The sequence below is a fragment of the Lipotes vexillifer genome, unplaced genomic scaffold, assembly GCF_000442215.2.
Source record: "Lipotes vexillifer unplaced genomic scaffold, Lipotes_vexillifer_v1.1 scaffold28, whole genome shotgun sequence".
Classification (NCBI taxonomy): domain Eukaryota; kingdom Metazoa; phylum Chordata; class Mammalia; order Artiodactyla; family Lipotidae; genus Lipotes; species Lipotes vexillifer.
In genome coordinates this window covers 1,076,622-1,093,554 of record NW_006793929.1, presented here as the reverse complement: position 1 = coordinate 1,093,554, position 16,933 = coordinate 1,076,622, and the positions used below count along the sequence as shown (strand labels likewise).

The 16,933-nt window shown below is 37.9% G+C and overlaps 1 protein-coding gene across 1 annotated transcript; it reads right to left on the bottom strand.

The window, feature by feature from the left end:
• Positions 1-276: 276 nt before the first annotated feature.
• On the bottom strand, positions 277-16,702 carry MRPL30 (mitochondrial ribosomal protein L30). The gene is made up of 6 exons (XM_007466887.1): positions 16,628-16,702; positions 12,206-12,283; positions 10,666-10,746; positions 770-916; positions 488-561; positions 277-409 (listed from the first exon to the last, which is right to left on the bottom strand). Exons 1-6 carry the CDS (start codon positions 16,700-16,702, stop codon positions 277-279), a joined length of 588 nt encoding a protein of 195 aa, XP_007466949.1.
• Positions 16,703-16,933: the final 231 nt, after the last annotated feature.

The following is a 16,933-nucleotide window of genomic DNA, read 5'->3' as shown; positions in this document are numbered from 1 at the left end:
TTAAAAAAGTTAACGACGATTGCTAAGGTGACATCTGAACCCACATGTTCAAACATTGCCATCCTTACCCATTTTCCAGTGAAACTACTGGAGGGAAAGGGGACAGAATTAAACCAATTAATAGCACTAAAACCTCCAAGCCTACACTAAGGAAGAATCACACCATGTTTAGCCAGTGAAAATGACTAGAATTTAAAACATATTTTAATGAGAACACTTTCTCACCATCTTTAAATAGAAATGACTTGCACTTTTTACTCTGAAGCCGCGAGGCCATCAGGACTTATTCACTTCCTGGTCCGTGGGGTGCTGAAGCCACCGCACCACCAGCTCTCCAGTGCTCTTGAGACACGTGCTGGACATGTCCTCCTCTTTTGGGAGACCCTGTGGCAGCTTCAGGGGCTTGATTCTGGGACATAAGGGAATGCTTTTAGAGTTATACTAGGTAACACGTTTTAAGAAACTGCTGGAATAACAAACAACAAACCTTATCAAATGTTTAACCACTTTCAGTTTTGCATTCACGGAAGGGATATTCTTGTGAACTTGAGGAGTATGTGCCTACAAACAAAGGAAACAATGTTATGGATCAATTTCAAAAGCACAGATGGTCCCATTTTACAGGAAAAGGTTAAGGTGTAGGCTCATTTTGTCTAACTCAAACTTCCAAATATATTACATGAAATAATACATTTAAACAAAAGTTTTAAAAGTGGAAAATTTAAAGCAAATTTAAACAACACTAAAGATGACTAAAATAGTTACATACTTTTTGTAACCCAAGCATCTTTATTATATCTTTCTCCCAATATGGACGTCTTTTTGTACTCTTTATCCTGGTAACAATGTGCAGTTTATGTGGTTGCTGTGGGTCCCCACCATACTTTTCATGATCTTCAGGTGAAGGCTGAAAAACCTGGAAAGGAAGAATTATGAACGGTAAATTTTCAATGTACACAGCTTCTATGTAACCTCCTTTATTTTTTTTTCCTTAAAAAAAGTTCAAACAACTACATAATGATTTCATCCCTAATAGTTCTATAATCCTCACCCTCAAATTGAACATTTCTACCAGTCTGATTACTAAGATAGATGGAGTCTAAGAATTTTATACTCTAAGAAAAATACCACACAGGCAAGGGTTTGTTATATTTTGCTTTTATTAAGAGAAAAGCAGGAGCAACCAGATGACACTAAAGAGTTCAAATGTCAAGAGAATATATTGCATTATATGAGCTGGGCCTTGGGCTGCATCCCCTCCCCCATTCAAGTAGAGGGACAAACAAAAACTTACAATGACAATAACACATGAGTATTATAAAAAGTACATATTCACTGCAACCCCGAATAAGGATGTTATGTATAACACTATTTGTAATACTGAAATTTTTTTTTTTTCTTTGCGGTACGTGGGCCTCTCACTGCTGTGGCCTCTCCCATTGCAGAGCACAGGCTCCGGACGCGCAGGCTCAGCGGCCATGGCTCACGAGCCCAGCCGCTCCACGGCACGTGGGATCTTCCCGGACCGGGGCATGAACCTGTGTCCCCTGCATTGGCAGGCAGACTCTCAACCACTGCGCCACCAGGGAAGCCCAATACTGAAAATTTTAAAGGCCACATCTATATTCCTCAAGAGAATAGCTAAATAAATTATGAGGCATACATTCTAAATAAAACTAAAAATAATATAACTAAATAAGATATGATGCAAATAAATTATGATGAATCCTACTGGCTATAATGCTACCATTAAACAAATAAAGTTTACTATCTTTGTAAGTACTAACATTGAAGGATGGTCATAATATATTGAACAAAAAAACCAAATTTCCACACCACTGTGTAACAGGATCTTGTATTTGTTTCATCTACACCATGAGGAGTGTGTATATATGATATATTCCGTAACTACTAATTCTAAGAATATGATCCTAAATTCTATTTTTTATTGTTTTTAACATCTTTATTGGAGTATAATTACTTTACAATGGTGTGTTAGATTCTGCTTTATAAGAAAGTGAATCAGCTATACATATACATATATCCCCGTATCTCTTCCCTCTTGCGTCTCCCTCCCACCCTACCTATCCCACCCATCTAGGTGGTCACAAAGCACCAAGCTGATCTCCCTGTGCTATGCAGCTGCTTCCCACTAGCTATCTATTTTACATTTGGTAGTGTATATATGTCCATGCCACTCACTTCATCTCAGCTTACCCTTCCCCCTCCCCACGTCCTCAAGTCCATTCTCTACGTCTGCACAGTTATTCCTGTCCTGCCCCTAGGTTCTTCAAAACCTTTTTTCTTTTTAGATTCCATATATATGTGTTAGCATATGGTATTTGTTTTTCTCTTTCTGACTTACTTCACTCTGCGTGACAGTCTCTAGGTCCACCCACCTCTCTACAAATAACTCAATTTCGTTTCTTTTTATTGCTGAGTAATATTCCATTGTATATATGTGTCACATCTTCTTTATCCATTCACCTATTGATGGACACTTAGGTTGCGTCAATGTCCTGGCTATTTTAAATAGAGCCGCAATGAACACTTTGGTACATGACTGTTTTTGAATTATGGTTTTCTCAGGTTATATGCCCAGTAGTGGGATTGCTGGGTCATATGGTAGTTCTATTTTTAGTTTTTTAAGGAACCTCTATACTGTTCTCCACAGTGACTGTATCAATTTACATTCCCACCAACAGCGCAAGATGGTTCCCTTTCCTCCACACCCTCTCCAGCATTTATTGTTTGTAGATTTTTTTGATGATGGCCATTCTGACTGGTGTGAGGTGACACCTCACTGTAGTTTTGATTTGCATTTCTCTAATGATTAGCGATGCTGAGCATTCTTTCATGTGTGTGTTGGCAATCTGTATGTCTTCTTTGGTCTACTTAAGTCTTCTGCCCATTTTTGGATTGGATTGTTTGTTTTTTTTTATATTGCGCTGCATGAGCTGCTTGTATATTTTGGAGATTAATCCTTTATCAGCTGCTTCATTTGCAAGTATTTTCTCCCATTCTGAGGATTGCCTTTTCATCTTGTTTATATTCTCCTTTGCTGTGCAAAAGCTTTTAAGTTTCATTAGGTCCTATTTGTTTAGTTTTGTTTTTATGTCCATTTCTCTAGGAGCTGGGTCAAAAAGGATCTTGCTGTGATTTATGTCAGAGTGTTCTGCCTATGTTTTCCTGTAGGAGTTTTATAGTGTCTGGCCTTACACTTAGGCGTTTAATCCATTTTGAGCTTATTTTTGTGTATGGTATTAGGGAGTATTCTAGTTTCATTCTTTTACATGTAGCTGTCCAGTTTTCCCAGCACCACTTATTGAAGAGGCTGTCTTTTCTCCATTGTATAGTCTCGCCTCCTTTATCAAAAATAAGGTGACCATATGTGTGTGTGTTTATCTCTGGGCTTTCTATGCTGTGCCGTTCATCTATATTTCTGTTTTTGTGCCAGTACCATATTGTCTTGATTACTGTAGCTTTGTAGTATAGTCTGAGGCCCAGGAGCCTGATTCCTCCAGCTCCATTTTTCTTTCTCACGATTGCTTTGGATACTCGGGGTCTTTTGTGTTTCCATACAACTTGTGAAATTTTTGGTTCTACTTCTGTGAAAAATGCCATTGGTAGCTTGATAGTGATTGCATTGAATCTGTAGATTGCTTTGAGTAGTACAGTTGTATTCACAATATTGATTCTTCCATTCCAAGAACATGGTATATCTCTCCATCTGTTTGTATCATCTTTAAATTCTTTCAAGTGTCTTATAGTTTTCTGCGTACAGGTCTTTTGTCTCCTTAGGTAGGTTTATTCCATGGTATTTTATTCTTTGTGTTGCCATGGTAAATGGGAGTGTTTCCTTAATTTCTCTTTCTGATTTTTCATCATTCGTGTAAATGCCAGAAATTTCTGTGCATTAATTTTGTATCCTGCTACTCCACCAAATTCATTGATTAGCTCTAGTAGTTTTCTGTTGGCATGTTTAGGATTCTCTATGTATAGTATCATGTCATCTGCAAACAGTGACAGCTTTACTTCTTTTACATTTGGATTCCTTTTATTTCTTTTTCTTCTCTGATTGCTGTGGCTAAACCTTCCAAAACTGTGTTGAATAACACTGGTGAGAGTGGACAACCTTGTCTTGTTCCTGATCTCAGGGGAAATGGTTTCAGTTTTTCACCACTGAGAACGATGTTGGCTGTGGGCTTGTCATATATGGCCTTTATTATGTTGAGGTAAGTTCCCTCTATGCCTACTTACTGGAGGATTTTTATCATAAACGGGTGTTGAATTTTGTCAAAAGCTTTTTCTGCATCGATTGAGATGAGCATATGGTCTTTATCCTTCAATTAGTTAATATGGTGTATCACACTGGTTGATTTGCATATATTGAAGAATCCTTGCATCCCTGGGATAAACCTCACTTGATCATGGTGTCTGATCCTTTTAATGTACTGTTGGATTCTGTTTGCTAGTATTCTGTTGAGGATTTTTGCATCTATGTTCATCAGTGATATTGGCCAGTAGTTTTCTTTTTTTGTGACATCTTTGTCTGGTTTTGGTATCAGGGTGATGGTGGCCTCATAGAATGAGATTGGGAGTGTTCTTTCCTCCACAATTTCTGGAAGAGTTTGAGAAGGATAGGTGTTAGCTCTTCTCTAAATGTTTGATAGAATTCACCTGTGAAGCCATCTGGTCCTGGACTTTTGTTTGTTGGAAGATTTTTAATCACAGTTTCAATTTCAGTGCTTGTGACTGGTCTGTTCATATTTTCTATTTCTTCCTGGTTCAGTCTTGGAAGGTTATACCTTTCTAAGAATTTGTCCATTTCTTCCAGGTTGTCCATTTTATTGGCATATAGTTGCTTGTAGCAATCTCTCATGATCCTCTGTATTTCTGCAGTGTCAGCTGCTACTTCTTTTTCATTTCTAATTCTGTTGATTTGAGTCTTTTACCTTTTTTTCTTGATGAGTCTGGCTAATGGTTTATCAATTTTGTTTATCTTCTCAAAGAACCAGCTTTTAGTTTTACTGACATTTGCTACTGTTTCCTTCATTTCTTTTTCATTTATTTCTGCTCTGATATTTATGATTTCTTTTCTTCTGCTAACTTTGGGGGTTTTTTTGTTCTTCTTTCTCTAATTGCTTTAGGTATAAGGTTAGGTTGTTTATTTGAGATGTTTCTTGTTTCTTGAGGTAGGGTATTGCTATAAACTTCCCTCTTAGAACCTTTTTTGCTGCATCCCATAGGTTTTGGGTCGTGTTTTCATTATCATTCGTTTCTAGGTATTTTTTGATTTCCTCTTTAATTTCTCCAGTGATCTCTTGGTTATTAAGTAGTGTAATGTTTAGCCTCCAAGTGTTCGTATTTTTTAGATTTCTTCTTGTAATTGATATCTAGTCTCATAGCTTTGTGGTCAGAAAAGACACTGATACAATTTCAATTTTCTTAAATTTACCAAGGCTTGATTTGTGACCCAGTATATGATCTATCCTGGAGAATGTGCCATGAGCACTTGAGAAGAAAGTGTATTCTGTTGTATTTGGATGGAATGTCCTATAAATATCAACTAAGTCCATCTTGTTTAATGTATCATTTAAAGCTTGTGTTTTCTTATTTGTTTTCATTTTGGATGATCTGTCCATTGGTGAAAGTGGGGTGTTAAAGTCCCCTACTATGATTGTGTTACTGTCGATTTCCCCTTTTATGGCTGTTACTATTTGCTGTATGTATTGAGGTGCTCCTATGTTGGGTGCATAAATATTTACACTTGTTGTATCTTCTTCTTGGATTGATCCGTTGATTATTATGTAGTGTTCTTCTTTGTCTCTTATAATAGTCTTTATTTTAAAGTCTATTTTGTCTGATATGAGAATTGCTCCTCCAGCTTTCTTTTAATTTCCATTTGCATGGAATATCTTTTTCCATCCCCTCACTTTCAATCTGTATGTGTACCTAGGTCTGAAGTGGGTCTCTTTTAGACAGCATATATACAGGTCTTGTTTCTGTAACCATTCAGTCAGTCTGTGTCTTTTGGTGGGAGCATTTAATCCATTTACATTTAAGATAGTTATCGATATGTATGTTCCTATTCCTATTTTCTTAATTGTTTTGGGCTTGTTATTGTAGGTCTTTTTCTTTTCTTGTGTTTCCTGCCTAGAGAAGTTCCTTTAGCATTTGTTGTAAAGCTGATTTGGTGGTGCTGAATTCTCTCAGCTTTTGCTTGTCTGTAAAGGCTTTAATTTTTCTGTTGAATCTCAATGAGATCCTTGCTGGATAGAATAATTTTGGTTGTAGGTTTTTCCCTTTCATCACTTTCAATATGTCCTGCCAGTCCCTTCTGGCTTGCAGAGTTTCTGCTGAAAGATCAGCTGTTAACCTTATGGGATTCCCTTGTATGTTATTTGTGGTTTTTCCCTTGCTGCTTTTTTTTCTTTTGTATTTAATTTTTGATATTTTGATTAATTTGTGTCTTGGTGTGTTTCTCCATGGATTTATCCTGTATGGGACTCTCTGCGCTTCCTGGACTTGACTGACTATTTCCTTTCCCATATTAGGGAAGTTTTCAACTATAATCTCTTCAAATATTTTCTCAGTCCCTTTCTTTTTCTCTTGTTCTTCTGGGACCCCTATAATTTGAATGTTGGTGAGTTTAATGTTGTCCCAGAGGTCTCTGAGACTGTCCTCAATTCTTTTCATTCTTTTCTCTTTATTCTGCTCTGCAGTAGTTATTTCCACTATTTTATCTTCGAGGTCACTTATCTGTTCTTCTGCCTCAGTTATTGTGGCAGAATATTATTATTCCTTCTAGAGAATTTTTAATGTTTAATTTTAAAAATTAAAATTAAAATTTTAATTCTAGAGAATTTTTAATTTTTAAATTTCAAATTTCAAATTAATTTTGAATTTTTAATTTCATTTATTGTGCTGTTCATCTTGTTTGTTTGCTCTTTAGTTCTTCCAGGTCCTTGTTAAATGTTTCTTGTATTTTCTCTATTCTACTTCCAAGATTTTGGATCATCTTTACTACCATTACTCTGAATTCTTTTTCAGGCAGACTGCCTATTTCCTCTTCATTTGTTAGGTCTGGTGGGTTTTTCTCTTGCTCCTTCAACTGCTGTGTGTTTCTCTGTCTTCTAATTTTGCTTAACTTACTGTGTTTGGGGTCTCCTTTTTGCAGGCTGCAGGTTAGTAGTTCCCGTTGTTTTTGGTGTCTGCCCCCAGTGGCTAAGGTTGGTTCAGTGGGTTGTGTAGGCTTCCTGGTGGAGGGGACTGTTGCCTGTGTTCTGGTGTATGAGGCTGGATCTTGTCTTTCTGGAGGGCAGGACCATGTCTGGTAGTGTGTTTTGGGGTGTCTGTGACCTTATTATGATTTTAGGCAGCCTCTCTGCTAATGGGTGCAGTTGTGTTCCTGTCTTGCTAGTTGTTTGGCATAGGGTGTCCAGCACTGCAGCTTGCTGGTCGTTGAGTGGAGCTGGGTGTTAGGTTTGAGACGGAGATCTCTGGGAGAGCTCTCGCCGTTTGATATTACATGGAGCTGGGAGGTCTCTGGTGGACCAATGTCCTGAACTCGGCTCTCCCAACTCAGAGGTACAGGCCTGACAGCTGGCCGGAGCATGAAGACCGTGTCAGCCACACAGCCAGTTTGATATTACATGGAGCTGGGAGGTCTCTGGTGGACCAATGTCCTGAACTCGGCTCTCCCAACTCAGAGGTACAGGCCTGACAGCTGGCCGGAGCATGAAGCCCGTGTCAGCCACACAGCCAGTTACGTGGGGAGTTTCTTGCCTTTTGGGAAGTCTGAGGTCTTCTGCCAGCGTTCAGTAAGTGTTCTGTAGGAGTTGTTCCACATGTAGATGTATTTCTGATGTATTTGTGGGGAGGAAGGTGATCTGCACGTGTTACTCCTCTGCCATCTTGAAGGTCTCTCCCCTAAATTCTAAATATGATTCTAACAATTACATATATATGTGTGTGTATTACATATAGATAGATAGATATACATATATATATATATTTATCCTTATATGTATAAAGGTGTCAAAAACTTTAGGTCAAGAGTCATACCTCTGGGAATCAGACTGAGGAAGGCCAAAAAAAAAGATGGTACTTTAATCAAAAAGGATATTATCCAATCATTAACTTATCCACAGAGGGTTCACATTACACTGCAAAATGATGAAAGCAGCTGGAGAAGCATTATAGGCAAGATGATGCACATCTTCAAAAATATTAAACAGAAAAGTATGTGGAGGGTGTTAGCAGTATTTGCCTCCCGGTGGGTAGGATGAAGGGTATTTTTCTAGAGATTTTGATGGGGTAGGTGCACCAAAGAAAAGGAGAGAAAAATTAAAGAAATGGTGTGAGGAGCATGAAATATTCAGGAAAAGTAAGTGGTTTTGTGTGACTAAGGTAAAAAAAAAATAGGAAAAGCAATGCAGGGCGAGAAGTTAAACTAAGATTAACTATGCTGAGCCTTTAGAAATTCCCAGAATGGATATAAGGTTATTGGAGGTTTGAAGCAAAATGACATTTCAAAAATAGATTCAGAAAGAAAACTCTTTCAAATGAACTGGAGGTGGAGACTGATACAAGGAAACTCAGGAAGCACATTAGAGCCATGGTTTAAGAGTCTGAATTACAGCAGCTGTAACAGAAAAAGGCTGATTTGGGGACTTTAGGTAATAAAATAGATGGATTTGTGGTGGGTGAGGGAGAAGACAGGGTTGAGATTGAGTTAGAGCTTTCTAGTCTGGGAAATCAGGTAGAGGATGGTAGCATTAACTGACATCACTAATACAGGACAAACACCCTCTTTTAGTTTGGTTGTCTGGAGGACAACCTCATTTGTAAGACAATGAGTCTAATTTTGGATAACTTGAAATACCTACAGGTTATCTAAATAGCAAGGTCTAGAAACTACAGGAGAATATAGGAGTAAGTTCAGAAGATAGGCAAAGGGCTGGAGATGCAAATCTCAGAGTCATTTCTATAAAGTTTAAAAGTTTTCATGCTCACTACAACCAGTGATCAAAATCACTCCCCCCACATTTTAAACGAATGCTAACATCTGTATCTATTTCTTCCAGAAGTTTACAGTCTAAGAAACATGAAAACATATAAGACAATGCAGTTGTGGACCATGACTTGATAAAAAAGAGATTTCTGACAAAAGAACATCAAGCACATTAAAGGTATCTAAATAGTCAATGGTAAAACTATTTTAGCTTTTAAAAAAATCAGTGGAGAATGGTGGTTACCAGGGACTAGGGAGAGAAGGTATGAGGAGTTACTGTTTAATGAGCACAGAGGTCCAGTTTTGCAAGATGAAGCATTCTGGAGATGGTGGCTGTGATGGTCACATGACAATATGAATGTACTTAATACCACTGAAATGTACACTTAAAAATGTTTAAATTTTATCTTGCATGTATTTTACCACAGTACAAAAAAATTGGAGAAATCAAAATAAAACAGAAGTTTACTGAGGGCTTAGTCAGTGTTTTCTCAAAGAATGATAGGTAGACACAGATCTAGCAGAGAAGAAGATCCAAATTAGCAAATGGCTGATAGAGAAAGTGAAAACCAAGAGCCACACAGACAGTCTGAGCAGGAGGAAGAAACACTGTTTTCTCAGGACAATGGTGATAAAAATGTCAAGGGAAAAAGCCATAAGCAGGAATAAACAGATTCTGAGACCAAAACCCAGTACTTAAAAGGTCAGTGGCACATATTTATCTTAAATAATCATTGACATAAATCCTACTATGTTTAATTTAAAAAAATTTTTTTTATTTTTAAACTTTTTATTGGAGTACAGTTGATTTACAATGTTGTGTCAATATCACGTGCACAGCAAAGTGAATCAGCTATACATATACATATAGCCACCTCTTTTTTTAGATTCTTTTCCCATAGAGGCCATTATAGAGTATTAAGTAGAGTTCCCTGTGTTATGCAGTATGTTCTTATTAGTTATCTATTTTATATATAGTAGTGTGTATATGTCAACCTCAATCTTCCAATTTATCCCTCCCACATAAATCCTATGTTTTAAACTCTACACTTCTACCTATACCCGCAAATAAATTAACATGAAAGTTTTCAATATTACAAAAATCGGTACCTTCAAAACATAATGTAACAGGGAAGAGAGAATTCTGACTCCATGTTGGTTCTGTTTCTTTTACTTTAACCTTTGCTTTTCGTTGCTTTTGTTATAGCTGTAAGCATAGATAATGGCCTGCCACAAGGAACCCTGCCCCACTGCCTGTTAAACTAAAAGGGCTTTGTTCAGCTCACAGACAGACATTCTGACCCTGCCCACCTGTGAACGGCTACAGAAAAGAAGAAATTAACACATCCCTTCCCCATGCAGGCCGAGGGAGGAGATTTTGCAAAAGACAAATGGCCTTTTGACTTTACTTCCTCACCTCCTCCCCCTGTCTGTTCTATAAAAGAAACTGGCATCCAGACCCCAATAAGATGGGTTTTGGGTACACTAGTACGCCATCTTCTCAGTCTGCCGGCTTTCCAAATAAGAGTCACTATTCCTTGCCTCAACACCTCATCTCCCAATTTATTGGCCTGTCCTGTGGTGAGCACAATGAGCTCGGACCCGGTAACAGTAACATGTTTTTCAAAAACCGTAACATAAAAACTTACTTTATCTGGAATTCTTGACTTCGTAAATTTGTGACGAATCCAATCTGTACAAACAAGGGTCTCCACACCTTCTGTCACCATCTAAAATATGCCATAAAACATTTGATTTTTAGAACTCTATCTAGTGCAGAAATCATAACCTACCAATTTTTAGGTGACAAAATCTGTTCTCACCTAATCTGTAATTATTAAACATTTATCTCAGCCCCCTAGCTGAATGAATACATCTCATCTTACCACTAACATAAAGAAAAAACACAGTAAATATAAACTTCTAGACCAGCAGTTGGCAATATTTTTCTGTAAAGAACCAGACAGTAAATATTTCCAGCTCTGGGACTACACAGTTTCCTCAGCCAAGTCTCAGCTCTGCCACAGCAGGGCAAAAGCAGTTGTTGACAATATGTAAACAAATCGGTGTGGCTATGTTTCAATAAAACTTTTACAAAAATAGGTGGTGGGCTGAATTTGGCTTGTAGGTTGTAGTTTGTCAGTGTGCTCTAGACAACATATGATAATTCAGCTTCAGCAATACAGTGTAAAAGAAAGCCAAAATGAGTTTCCAGTTTTCTTTCTAGTCCCAAGAATGCCTTCAACTCCTGTTTCCTGTCTCTTGTTCCCTTTCTACAATCTTCCAGTCGTGTTTCTCTCAGGCTGCTGAAGAAAAAGGATTCACTGCTAATCCTTCATACCAGGAAACTCCTCTGGGTGGAAAATAATGATTCCCTTCATGCCCTCCCTGTACTGCAGAGATGGTATAAACAATGGGAGAATAAGCAGGAGGGAATTGGGGGTTAGGGGGAGACTGGTGAAGGACATGGGCTTTGACATACCAGGAACATTGGGCCTCTAATCCTACTCTGTACTTACCAGCTGTGACATATGAGATACTTATCCTCTCAGAGGGTCGGTTTCCTCGGCTATAAAAAGGAAATAATACTTACCACCCAGGATTAATCTGAGGTTAAGGTAAGTGTGTAAAGCACCTGGCATTATTATTATCTAAAGGCAGCAGCAGATCCTATCTAGACTCTGGACCTCATGAATAGATTAGGCTGCACCACTGAAATTTCTAAAAGAAAGACTGGAAGGAAATACATGAAAGTACAAACATTAATGGTCTCTGGGAAATTGTTTCTCTTCTTTCTGCTTTTCTACATTTTTCTAATTTTCTATTACTGAAAAGGGACTCTTCATAACTGAAGGAAAAAAAAAATCTAAAACTTTCAAAAGATTAAGGTGGGCCATGGGGAATCAACACTAGCCATTTTTTACCAGCATTTTCTCCAGGAAAAGGTCTTTTGTGATTTCAGATCTTTAGGGATAAAACAGCAGATAAACCACAAATAAAATTAACCGTCAACATTTAAAAAGTATATATATATATAAAGAAACTTAAAATTTTAACTTGCCTGTATGTTTTGTTAATTAGAAAAGAGAGAAAAGGAATAGGAAAAAAAAAAGATAATTCTTGAAAAGAAATACTTACATGTACATGTACATGTACATGAACTACAAAGAACTACAAAGAAATACTTACTTGTAGTCTGCCTGGGGGCCTCTGAACTATTGAGCGCAAAATCCCTGCCATGAGTGTGGTGACTGTTCTCCTTAGGGGCTGTGAGAAGTAGAAAACAGATCTGTGGGTCAGGTATGTCTTAGAAATGGATAGCTCAAACTGAAAAACTGGATGAAGTTTAACAGCAAAATCTTGATTGTTTTAATACACTAAGGACAAGAATTAAGTTACAATAGATGTTTTATTGAGAGTTCAAGAAAACCATAGGAAGTAATTATACATTAATCATATGCCATTTTCACCAAAGAGTTAAATTACACCCTAGGCTGATTCAACAAAAATAGGCGATGGAGGTTACTATCATTTAAAAAATCTTCAACAGCGAGGGCAGATATAAAGAATGCTTTGCTATAGAATCAAAAAAAAAAAATTAAAGAGCTGGAAGGGACTGAAGAAATCCAAACTCCTAATTAGAACTGACAACGCTCTTACTTTATTTATGAGGAAAATGAATCCCAGAGAGTTCAATCATTTACCGAAGGGCATCCAGCTTTCAAGAGAGTATATGGTCTGGAACCCAAACATCCTAATACCTAGTCCAGCATATTTTCACTAAATCATAACACCCTTCTGTTAAATAAAGCAGAATGTTCTTTTTTGCTTATTTATATTTTTAGACTATTCTTAACGAACATGCATTACATTTATAAACTAAAAGTCATGTTTATTTAGACACAAAACAATTATAGCCTACCGACTTAAACTTAAACTGAATGCAGAAAGATTAAGTTCATGAACTACATGTATATTTTGGACAGGTTACTTAATTTGTATGTTTCCATTTTTCCCCCCAAAGAACAGAAAAAAAAATAATACCTATCTTGCAAATGAATTACTCTGAAAACACCTAAAACAGTACTTGGCACATAAGAAGCCCTCAATAAATGGTAGTTTTTACTATTATAATATCATTAAATTATTACAAAGCTATAATAAGAATACTCTAACATGCCAAAATAGGGCAAGTGCTGTATTTCAGTGCCCACCAGATTCTGGCCCACTCAAGCTCTGCAGGTCTTTCCTGTGGTGTGGACAAAGCAATGAAGCTACTGGAATCAACGCGAGATGTCCCATTAGAAGGGCCTGACTTCAGAAAAAGTCTCAGCAACCAAACCAGTCTCTCAAAACTAATTATGTATCAGTTTTAGAAGAGTTAACTACTATATCCTTAGCGCCCTGAAAACAAGAATTTTGTCTTGTTCATCTTCTACTCTCAGCATCTGTCACACCATCTGATGGACAGTAGGCACCCAGTGTTTATAGATGAATGTCTGAATCAGTTAATGGGTTAGATCCATGGTCCACTCAACTCAGAATTCAGAAGTACATCAGAATTTCATAACTGCCATTCGGGCTTCAGACCTCAAAATTACAATACAGCAGAGCAATTTCTAGTTCAAATCATCCAGTTTGCTTGGCTGGTTGTTTAGATCCTTTGTATCAAGGCTTCTTTAGAAGAGATGCTTAATCCTCCAGCCCTCCAATCAAATAGACAATGCTAAATTATTTTCTCTACCATACTCATTCCTCCCAAGTTAAGCGTTAGGTACTAACCCAACTTATTTAGCTTCACTCTTTGTTAAATCTTTCTCTTATCACTTAGATTTCAACAAGAGCCTCCTAACTGGCCTTCCTGCTTCTATTCTAACTTCCCCAAGGTCTTTTCTCCACAGCAGCAATCATCTCATTAAGTCCGAAATCAGATAATGTCAACTCCTCCGCTCAAAACCTTCCAATGAGCCAGGTTTCTCATTATCAGAGTAGGAGGTTACACACAGGCCAGAGAGGAAGGCTACAATGATCCATGTGATCCAATGACAAAGTGTTGGAACTCATGTTTAGCTTAATATAGATATGATGGACATAGAAATAATTATAGATACATATACACACATGGGTTAGCTCTGTTAGCTGAGAGGACCTAAAGGCAATGGCATCCCAATAGCAATGAGCATGCCCAGTGCCCAGATCTTAGTTTCTAATGGCATTCTCTAAAAAAAAAAAACCAGGACTCCTTGGAGAAATGGCTGATTATATGGCTGTAGCAGGGAATATATAATGATGAGTCTGGAGCACCTAGTGCTAGAAAGGAACTACTCAAAAAATCAAAATGATGGGGGTATGTCAAAGGGACCAGAAGCCAAATGAAAGAGCTCCCAGTGGCTACAGCTGAAATAATATGAGCAACAAAATAAGTAACAAAATATTGGCTTATAATCCAAAACATAAACTAACCATGAGTCCACAGTGATATAAATAGATGAATAAACTAATTAATGAGGGAGAAGAAACAAATCTCCCTTACAGAATTTCAAATAATTTATGTAGATAAAGAGGTGGAGTAAAGCTATCAACTCTGAGGCATGGGCTATGCTTAAACACTTGCTACCAGAATATAGTATAGAAAGGGGGGGAAATACCCTTACATTAGAGGAACCTAACAAACACTATGTCATCGAGGTGATCAAGATTAACATTAACTGTGATAAAAGTCAAGTTGATAGCATGTATCCTAGATATGATGGAATGAGAATGGCACTTCAGCTATATGTCTTCCTTCCAAAAACCCCTAACACTTCTCTAACAGAAAAATATCAGACAAACTCCAATTGAAGGACATTGTACAAAATACTTGACCAGTACCTCCTCAAATACCTGACTGCCTCGAAACTGTCAAGGTCATCAAAACCAAGGAAAGTCATAGTCAAACTGTCATAGTCAAGAGGAGCATTTGACAACTAAACATAACGTGGTATCTTGGATGGGATTCTGCAACAGTAAAAGGACATCAGGTAAAAACTAAGAAAATCTGAATGAAGTATGACCTTTAGTTGATAATGTATCAATATTGGCTCATCAATTATAACGATTGTACCATACTAATGTAAGATGTTAGTAAAAGGGGAAACTTGGTGTGGGGGGTATGTAGGAACTCCATACTATTTTCATAATGTTTCCATAAATCTAGTTATTCCAAAATTAAAAGTTTATTTATTACAAGACTAAAAATCTCCAATGCCTCTCCATTTCAATCAGAGTGACAGCCAGTGCTAAACCCCTGCCTTGAGGACACCACCTCCATACTCTTGGTCAATTGCTACACACACTGGCCCCTTTGCAGGTCCTGGAAACTGCCAGGCAGGTATACTCCCTTGGCTGGCTGTTCCCTCTCCTGGAATGCCCCTGATATCCACATAGTTAACTCTCTTACATCCTTCAGTTTCTGGCCTAAATCTCATCTTCTCAATGAGTTCTAACCTGATTCCATTATTTAACATTTTGACCCACACTACAATTGTCAGCACTCCCAATCTCTCTTAACTCTCCTTGATTTTCTTTCCATAGCATTTAACATCTTCTAACATAATTTAATTTTTTGTTAGGTTTGTGGTTTATTGTCTGTTCCCACCCAACAGCATGTTGGTTCCACAAGCACAAAGATTTTAAAATTTTCTTTTGTTTTAGGCTTGCTCTCTCTATTCACAGATGTATCCCAAGCATCTACCTAAAGCAGCACTGCCATGTAGCAGCCACTCAATTAATTTTTGCTGAATGAAGTGTCATTTACATACTTCAGAATGTGTGACAGTCAAAAGTTGTAAGTTTCAATAAAGGTTATTTTTAATAATTAGGCACATAACTCTTGGACCTTGAAGCAATTAAGCAATTCACCGTACAATTAAGTTTCTCTTGCAAAGACACAAAAGCAGGAAAATAAATGCACCATATGAGAAGTATGATCCCATTTCCATTAATTAAAAAAAAAAAAAAGATGTCTGTGAATGTGTGTGTAAACAGAGAAAAACTCTGGAAGGCTATCAGAGAAACGTTAGCATACCCAGGGAGAGGAGGGCTGGCTACCAGGGCTATTTCCGCCCCTCCCCGACGTCCCACACCCCCGTAATGTCTGATAGGTTTGTTGTTGCTCTTTTACAATGACCATGCGTGTAACTGTTCTTTAAAAAAAAACTAATTCCTTTTCTAAAGAGACATAATGGTAAATGGGGGGGGGGCACTACTTAAAATGCAGAACAGGATTTCCCTTTCAATAAATCGACATCTCTGAAGGCAAGAAATGTCTCTTGAACTCCTAATGCCTTCTAGGCAGGCGTCCGAAGTGCCTCTTGGAATAAACAAGACTAAACAAAAAACCGCGGAAAAAGCAGCTCTGGCTAGGTGGCGATCAAAACGCGGTGGCAAAATCACGGCTTTTAGTAAAACGGTAAATATTTAAGTGCCAACTTCAGAGGATTTACGTTCTAAAATGCGGCAATTTTTAAATTAGGTAATTTTGTATCTCCATCAACAATTCAAGTTAGGCTGAACCCAGAGGAAAGCCGAAGTTATGCATAAAGCAGAAGCACAGAAAATGTTAAAACATACTTGAATTCCCTTTCCCGCCAGACTGCCCAGCCGAGGCGGCTCTGTCCTCGAGCTCCAGGAGGCGGGGCTCCACATGCCGCGTCCCGGGATTCCACAAACTGGGAAACGGGATCCAGCCGGCCAGTGGCTTTTCGGGAGCCCAGGGGACAGAACCTGGACGTAGTTCCATTCAGGTTACTGTGACCCGTAAACACACAATCGAATGGAGAAAATCAATCCGCATCTGCATAGGGTTCCCAGATATGTACTCCTGGCAAAAATGCACTACTTTCGGCCACTCATTCCCCACTCACCAGCAATTCCTAA

Bases quoted from the DNA above. Each gene is read 5' to 3' on its own strand.
- MRPL30 (XM_007466887.1), bottom strand. From the start codon at position 16,702: ATGTGGAGCCCCGCCTCCTGGAGCTCGAGGACAGAGCCGCCTCGGCTG. The intron at 917-10,665 runs GTAAGTTTTTAT...CTTCCTTTCCAG, and splicing joins AGTCAAGAATTCCAGATAAA to GTTTTTCAGCCTTCACCTGA. The intron at 410-487 runs GTTTGTTGTTTG...CTTATGTCCCAG, and splicing joins GTGGTTAAACATTTGATAAG to AATCAAGCCCCTGAAGCTGC.